This window comes from Delphinapterus leucas, chromosome 7 (genome assembly GCF_059928025.1).
Source record: "Delphinapterus leucas isolate spDelLeu-1000000601 "Yukka" chromosome 7, BTC_Dleu_Yukka2, whole genome shotgun sequence".
In the NCBI taxonomy this organism is placed as follows: Eukaryota; Metazoa; Chordata; class Mammalia; order Artiodactyla; family Monodontidae; genus Delphinapterus; species Delphinapterus leucas.
In genome coordinates, this window is record NC_143135.1 from 1,441,235 (window position 1) to 1,449,541 (window position 8,307).

The window sequence follows — 8,307 nt, forward strand, 5'->3', positions numbered from 1 at the left end:
TTCTTCAGACTCACTGCTCCTAAGATCCCGGAAGGGGAGAAAGTAGACTTCGATGTAAGTTTCCGGGACCCAGGTCAACACACCCTCCCCACAGCCCCCAGCTTTCAGGCTGCAGGCTAAGCCTGAGGAGGTCACCTCCTCTAGAGCAGCCAGAGCTAAGGCTCCCTGGTTCCATGCAATTCTGCTTTAATTCATTCCTGGACCAGAAGAAACTCCTCCAGTAATAGATACTTTTCTTCCCTCCTCCCCCACCCATCCATCCATCTGTGCATCCATCCATCTGTCCGTTTCTCCATCCGTCTGTATCCTTCATCCCTCCATTCATCAGTCCGTCCATCCATCGCTCACCCATCCATTTATCCATCCATCCATCCATCCACTCAACCAGATACTCGCCCACCGATCTACACATCCATGCTTTCCTCCACCCACCCACCCACCCACCTATCCATCCATCCTCCACCCACCCAACCATCTATCCATCCATCCATCCATCCATGCACTCAACCAGATACTCGCCCACCGATCTACACATCCATGCTTTCCTCCACCCACCCACCCACCCACCTATCCATCCATCCTCCGCCCACCCAACCATCTATCCATCCATCCATCCATCTGTGCATCCACCCATCTGTCCTTTCCTCCAACCATCTATAGCCTTCATCCATCCATTCATCTATCTGTCCATCCGTTTATCTACCCATCCATTCACCCACCCATCCATCTGTGTATCCAACAGACTACCTCACTCCCCAATTTCCTCTCTGCCCGATCCACGCAGGGCACCTCTGGGCATGACAATGGGGCCATGTCAGGGCCAGTCCGCCCTGGGGGGCGCTGACTGACCTCAGGGCCGCGCCCGGCCTGGACTCACCACGGGGAGGGCACCGCTCCTACCCTGTGGCTAAGGGAGCAGGCAGCCGCCGGCCCCCAGGAGGGCCAGGGAGCCCGGAGTTCCGGAGGAGGGCTGGGGGTGACGGGCCTGTCCCACACAGGACATCCAGAAGAAGCGGCAGAACAAAGACCTCATGGAGTTGCAGGCTCTCATCGACAGCCACTTCGAGGCCCGGAAGAAGGAGGAAGAGGAGCTGGTCGCGCTCAAGGAGAGAATCGTGAGTGCCGGAAGCTGTGGGCGGGCGCGGGCCCGGGGTGGCCAGGCCGCAGTGACCCGGCCCTCGTCCGGCTGCAGGAGAAGCGCCGTGCGGAGAGAGCTGAACAGCAGAGGATCCGGGCCGAGAGGGAGAGGGAGCGCCAGAACAGGCTGGCGGTGAGGCACCCCCCGCCCCCAGCCCCTGGCCCCAGAAACGCCGGGCTCCCAGACCCCCCTTCTCCCGACGTTCCCCTTGACACTGGCCAAGGACCCGGGCCGGTGGCTAAGGTCCCCCCGCCCTGCAGGACCCCCGCGAGAGGGCTGACCCGACCAGGACCTGGACCTTCCAGAAGGTTCCAAGCCCAGGCAGTCCTCGATGCCTGCCCTGAAGTCTTGGGGCGGGGTCTCCGCAGGAGGAGAAAGCCCGGCGGGAGGAAGAGGACGCCAAGAGGAAGGCCGAGGACGACCTGAAGAAGAAGAAGGCCCTGTCCTCCATGGGCGTCAACTACAGCAGCTACCTGGCCAAGGTGAGCACGGGGCCTGTGGCCCGGGGGTCCCCGCCACGCCCTCAGGCCGGCCGTGCCACGCCCCCACTGTCGTGTCCCCTCAGGCTGACCAGAAGAGAGGCAAGAAGCAGACGGCCCGGGAGATGAAGAAGAAAGTCCTGGCCGAGCGGCGGAAGCCCCTCAACATCGACCACCTCAGCGAGGAGAAGCTCACGTGAGGACGCCCCTCAGGGTGTGGGGGGGCCCGGCCCCAGCCTCCCGGGGCTGACCTGCCAACCCTCCCTCTCTGCCGCTCCCTCCCCAGGGACAAGGCCAAGGAGCTCTGGGAAACCCTGTACCAGCTGGAGACCAACAAGTTTGAGTACGCGGAGAAGCTGAAGCGCCAGAAATACGAAGTGAGTGAAGCACCTCTGCCCTCATCTGCCAGCGGGCACCCCTGGACACCCCCGAGTCCCCTCGGACCCCGACGAGGCCCCTGTCCTGCGGTGGACCCTGCCTGGGTGTCCTCCAGGCCAGTCTCCCCACATCATTCTGGCTCCCAGGGCTGGCGAGAGGGAGCATTGGGGCAGAGTGCCCTCGGGGGGCTGGGGGGAGACCGTGGAAAGCCAGCAGTGTCCCAAGCCCACCAGGTTGGCACCAAGCTCCTCTGTGGTGGGGGTCCTCCCCAGTCCCCTCCCAGGCCCCCAAGCTCAGAGCTGGGGAGGGGGCTGGGACAGTGCCCCTCCCCCGGGGGTTGGGCGCCAGGAGTTGCCTGAGAGGGGCTCACGACTCAGGACGGCAGCCCTGGGTGGACACCGTCCCTCGGAGTCTGGGCCTGGAGGGTGGGGCTGGGGGCACCAGTCCTGGGGAAGGACCCGCTGCGTGAAGCACAGACCCTTCTGGCCTCCAGGGTCCCGGGGAGAGGACCTTCCACTCTCAGGGCACCTCTCCCAGCTTCCTCTACTGGCCCCTGAGATGGAGGGTGTGGGAGACCAGTACTGACAGGCAGGCAAGTCCTGCCTCCTTCTCAGGATCCCGGTGCCCTTGGGCGAGTTGCCTGGTCTTCCTGCGCCTCGATTTCCCCACCTCTAACTGGAGCAGGACCACGCCCATCCCAGGCCACCCCCAGGGGCATGTGTATCGCTGCCGGCCCGCAGGCAGGACCAGGTGCGGGGGCATCACGGCTCTCTGCTGATACTCCCCTGGGAGGGCCGGCCTTGGAAATGGGCTTCAGAGAGAGCCCAGAGCGGCCCTACTCCTGTCCAGGAGGCTGAGCCAGGGCCTGACAGACTGTGCATGGCCCATGATGGGTCCCCGGGTGCTAAAAGAACCACACGAGCCCCGGCCCAGAATAGCCCAGCGCACGGTGGGTGCCGAAGCCTCAACTACCCACCCAGCCCCCTAACCGTCTCGGTCTTTCTAGATCATGAACGTCCGGGCCAGAGTGGAGATGCTGGCCAAGTTGTAAGTAGCCGGAGTCCACCCTGGACCAGGCTCTGAGTGTTCATGCACGGTGGGCCTCTCGCATGGCGAAAACCTGGGTCGTTGCAGGTGTCGGCGGCAGGGGGCACGGAGACCCCGGAGGCCTTCCTCTTCTCCTCCCGCCTTCCTCCTCCCCCCTGCCTGCCACCTGGGGGCTGCTGAGGCTGACCTGCTGTCTTGGCTGGCAGCGGGGGCCGGGCCTTGCCTTCCCCCAGCCTCCCCCCGGGCAGTCGGCAGGAGAGAGCAGCTGGGCGGAGGACTGAGAGGCCGCAGGGCTCTGAGCTCGGGCCCACCAGGTAGGGGCTCTGTTTGCAAGCCTCACCTCCGCCCCGTGCCCCCTGCCCCACATCTCGCAGAGTCTGGAAGGTAAGTGGCAGCTCCTGGGCTGTTGTGTGTCATAGCCCAGGTCTCCAGCTCGGGCCATCAAGAGTAGGTCAGAGGCACAAGCCCAAGGGTCCTCCAACCAAAGGAGCCGGGACGCAGTAAGAGGGCCAAGACCTGCCAGGGCCGCCAAGGGGCCCACGGGGCAGGAGGCCACTCCCCGGCCTGGCCCTGCTTGGACGCGGCAGGTAAGTCGCCTGTGTTGTTTGCAGATTACCAACCTCAGGAGCCGCATCGACCAGGCCCAGAAGCAGTGAGTAGCTCTGCCTGTCCCTTGCTCTGCACGGGACACACGGCCGCACGGGTCAGCTGCCACGGGTGCGCCAGGGCCCTGGCTATTTCAGCCTGTGTCGGTGGCAGCCGGCCTTCAGCAGGGTAGTAACAGGACTAGCCAGACGGCCACCTGGGCCAGCATGTCGGGACCCTGCACCCCTGGACCCAGAGCCTCCTCTCAGCCCTAACCCCAGAGCCCAGAAGGATGGCAGCTTGGGGGAGGGCTGGCAGGAGCCCCCTGGGCAGCCTTCAGAGTGGCCTGGTGAAGCCAGACTGGGCTCCTGGACGTGCCAGCAGCGTGTCACTTCAAAGGTGACCTGGGACCAGGAATCAGGGGGCCTGGGCTTTGTCACTAGCTCCTCCGTGGCCCTGGGTGAAATCACTGGTTCCTCAGGACGGTGAACCCTCGGGGTCCATGGGACCCTTTACAATAACTGCTGGGTAAGGCCTGGAGAGGGATTTTGTCCCGGAGCCTGGTGGCCGAGATGGGGCACGCCCCAAGGTGGGCAGTGGGGCTGGTGAAGGAGACGGTCCCTCCTCCCTGCCTCTGTGCAGGGCAGGGGTTTTTGCAGGTCCCTTCGAGAGGGGGCCGTTTGGCCAGGTATGTGCATGAGCACGTGTGTGTGCGTGCGTGTGCATGGCTGGGAGGGTTCTCAGGCTGTGGGCACAGCCCCAGCGCCAGGCCTTCTCCTGAAGCCTTGGGAGCTGCAGGGCCCATTCCAGCCCCAAGTTGTCCAAAAAAGAGCTCTGATCACCAGCCCATCCTAATGCGGCCCCCAGCTCGCTCCTGGCTCACTGGCGTGCAGAGGGCTCAGCCAGATGGAGCCGGCTCCTAAGGACCACCGTCCGTTGGGGTGGGACCTCCCGACCCCAGGGTCCAGTTCTAACCAGCGGCTGATTCTGGAACGAGACCCTCCCTGCTGCCAAGTCCATCAGGCTGGGACTGCTGGCCTGGAGTGTAGGACCAGGATAGCCCACTGCCCCAGGAGGCTGTGACTCAGGGGGCAGAGACTCTTTTCAGGACAGAGTAACTGGGAAGGTGGCAGCTTCCCACGCGGGCTTGGGTCTGCTTGACGTAGGGCCCCAGAGTCTCCCTGCCGCCTGTGTCTCGAGCCCCTCGGGTGGGGAAGGGAGGGAGGGGGAGGGGGACCAGGCTCTCGCCAGCCCCCACTTAGCCTCACTGACTCCCTCTGCACAAAGCCGCCCAAGCCTGGCTAGGCAGGTACAGGGGAGTCACTGCTGCTGGATTGGAGCTGGGGGATGCGCTGGGGCTTCCAGAGCCGGACCGGGCAGAGCTGCCAGGGTCTGGGGTCTGCCAGGGGCCAGGGGAGGGGTTGGCCAGGGTCCCGGATACCCTCATGCTCAAGACCACCTTGCTTCCCATTTGTAGCAGCAAGAAGGCCGGGACCACGGCCAAGGGCAAAGTCGGCGGGCGCTGGAAGTAAAGCAGCCGAAGAAGTTCCCAGAGGCAGAGACCCTCAGCCTGTGGGGCCCACATGGAGGCATCCAGCTCCCGGGCACCTCCTGTGTCTCTGTCCTCGCTGCCCCCAGCCTCTGGGGTCTGTAAATAAAGCTAGCAGACTCCCCTCGGACAGGTGTGCCCTGGCTCATGGATGGGGCCCTGGGGGGGCGGTGGCCATTCTGCAGCTAGGGGGCCCGCAGGACCCTGGGCACTCATCTTAGGGGTCAGCTCAGGAGACCGCGGGGCCATGGCTCTACTGTGCCCTGAGCGCTATGCCCCGGACGCCCACCGGCTCTGCCAGTGGCTTCCACTTCTGTCAACGGGTTTTCACCCCTAGAACCTTCTGTCTCCACTCCGAGAGCCCACACACTGCTCAGTTCTCCACCCCAGCGCCCAGCCCCCCAGGTCAGCTCTGAAGCTGGTTTGGGGCAGTAGAGCTTGGCTTTTGCAGGGGGTCTGGGAGGCAGGCCCAGGGCACAGTGGGACACTTCACAAACGTCCCCCAGAGATGGGGCAGAAGGAGAGTCCAGAGCACGAGAGGTGCACACAGCCCCAGGAAAGGAGTGGAAAAGCACATTTCAGGGAGCAGACACAGCAAACACAGACCGTTCTTTCTGTATTATCTGAGAATACAGTGCTCACTGTGTAATAAGTCTGAAAGTCCTGACCAAATAGAATTACGGAAAATATAAATCACAAAAATTGGATCAAGACATAGGAGCTTGCACAGCCAAGTATCCACAGAGGAAGCTTCCGGAGTCTGGAACCGCCCCCTGGGAAGGCTCTGCAGAGTGGTGGAAAGTAGGGAGCATCCCCGATCAGCCTGCCATGGGGGCCGGGATCCCGACAACGAGGTCGCCCGCCCAGATGGCACATGCACGCACGTGGCACGCAACCCAACGCACACATCCATGCCCCCTCATGTACCCTCCCCCGCATATACATCCATAAATATGCGTGGACTGCGCCCCTCCCCACCCCCATGACAGGGCTGTTTGCAGTCGGTGTAAATGCTCTGAGCACAGCCACTGTGCCTTCCTGCAGTGATTCGAAGATGAGCACCTTCATGTAGTAAATGGTGGGGTCCATTGACCCCCTAGCACTGTCCCTCCACTCGCACAGAACTAACGGGACTAAAGCTGCCCTGGGGAGAGGTGGTCAGCACATGCGAGAAGCAGATTCAGCTCACCGAGATTGTACAGATTCAGAGCAATGTGCGCTGAGTCACACATGGCGGAAACCCAGGGAATGAACAAGTCCGGGATCTGAGTGGGAGATTTTCAAGCACATCTCATAGTCACAGAGAGGTCAGGAGGCTCTAAGTTGAGGGGGCAGGCATGTGAGGTTCAAAGAAAACAGTTAGGCTCGACTGATGGAGGTTGATGGACCACGGTTCCTCCAATCTGGAGCGGCGTGTGAAACATTTCAGAAGCAGATTATAGAGGAGGATTCAGAGCAAGTCTCAGGCTCTAATGGGAATGTCCCAGCCAACGATCTGCAGCCCAGTCAGAACCAAGGGCAGGTAGCTTATTAGCGGACGTTTAGAAATGCAAAAACACACTGAATAGATGAGGAATCACAGAGGAAATTGGGATGGGACTTGGGAAGCACCTTGGAGCTGAGCGATAATGCGGGACCAGAGCAGAACTTGGTGCTGCTGACTCCAGACCTACAGGGAGATGTCAGGGCCTGAAGGTTGGGGTTGGGGGAGACCCATATTTTTAATAAGTTACACATCACATTCAAGAAGTTAGAAAAGGAACAAAAAACTAAAACAGTAAGAGAAGCATGGAAATGAGTAAGGAAAAGAGAAGAAGACAGTAAAATAAAGAAACAAAATTGGCAGGGAAGGTCAACAGAGAAAAAAATTGGCTCTTCAAAAGGACTGATAAAACAGTCCAACATCTGGCATGAAAATCAGGTAGGAAGGGGAGAAGACATAAAGCACGTTGAAATGAAGAGAGAGCATGTGACAAAGGTGGCAGAGACTAAATTAGCAGTAAGAGCGGAGCATAGACAACTCTATGACCGTGTATATGAAACCTAGATAAGATGGCTAGTTTCCGGGGGAGATAGACTTTACCGCATTGAAGCATGAAACTCGAATACACTGACTTCATCTTAAAGATGCTGAACCAACAATTAAACAACTCCCCACCAAAAGATACTAAGATTTTGAAAATTACATCATGACCAAGGGGGTCCTCTCTAGTGCAAAAAGAGTTTTATATTAGAAAACTGAGTAATATGACGATTTATGACACATAAAGAGTTTAAAGGCTGGGGAAAAAAATTGGATGACACGGAACACGGCTTACGAATTCTGAGTCAATCAGGAATAAAAGGCAATTTCCACAACCTGAGGAAGACATCTTCCAAAATCCTACAGCAAATCATCTTAATAGTAAAAGGTTTTAGAAGGTTTTCTTGCCTACTAGTCCCTTAAAAGAAACTACCATTATTCACAATCAAATAACTGTCTATAAGGAAACCCAGGAAAATCTGCAATTCTAAGTTTTTAGAATTAAGAGGAGTGAGGATGTGTGCATGTGAGCGCAAGAGAGAAAAATGGAAAGGTAGGAGGCAATGTTCAAAGATGCCATTTACAAGAGAAACGTAAAAAAACAGGATAAGAACAAATCTAACAAAAGACGTGAAAGATAAATAGAGTGATAATAAAATCCCTTTATTGAAAAGTTATTACAGAAGAGCTACGTCACTGGAGATGTCACCGTGTTCCACAAGATCTTTAAAATGTTTGTTCTCCCTAAATTAATCTGTGAATTCAGGGCAACTCACCCACATTCCAATATGGATTCCCATGTAAATTGACACTGATTCTAAAATTCCTGTGGAAGGAAATGGGGTCTGAATATCAGAAGACTGAGGCTGGGGAATCTGACCTACCAGCCACCCTCCCATGTGAAGCTGGGTTCCCTAAGCCGCTGGAATGCCTGCTCCCAGATGGACACAGAAAAGAGAGTGAAGCCCCCCACACAGGGGAACTTGATGGGGAGGGGGGCAGACATGGTGCCAGGAATAATGGGGGAAAGGATGGGATATGTTGACTGAAATAAAAACCTACAATGGGAGAGCTGCGAGTTTCAGTTTCATTTGGGGTCTTACTAAAG

The 8,307-nt window shown here is 58.5% G+C and overlaps 1 protein-coding gene across 1 annotated transcript; it reads left to right on the forward strand.

Moving 5' to 3' along the window:
• The first annotated feature begins 1,019 nt into the window (after positions 1-1,019).
• TNNT3 (troponin T3, fast skeletal type) lies at positions 1,020-5,225 on the forward strand. Its single transcript, XM_030763189.2, has 7 exons — positions 1,020-1,115; positions 1,193-1,270; positions 1,507-1,620; positions 1,704-1,813; positions 1,904-1,994; positions 3,654-3,694; positions 5,105-5,225. Exons 1-7 carry the CDS (start codon positions 1,032-1,034, stop codon positions 5,157-5,159), a joined length of 573 nt encoding a protein of 190 aa, XP_030619049.1. The 5' UTR covers positions 1,020-1,031; the 3' UTR covers positions 5,160-5,225.
• Positions 5,226-8,307: the final 3,082 nt, after the last annotated feature.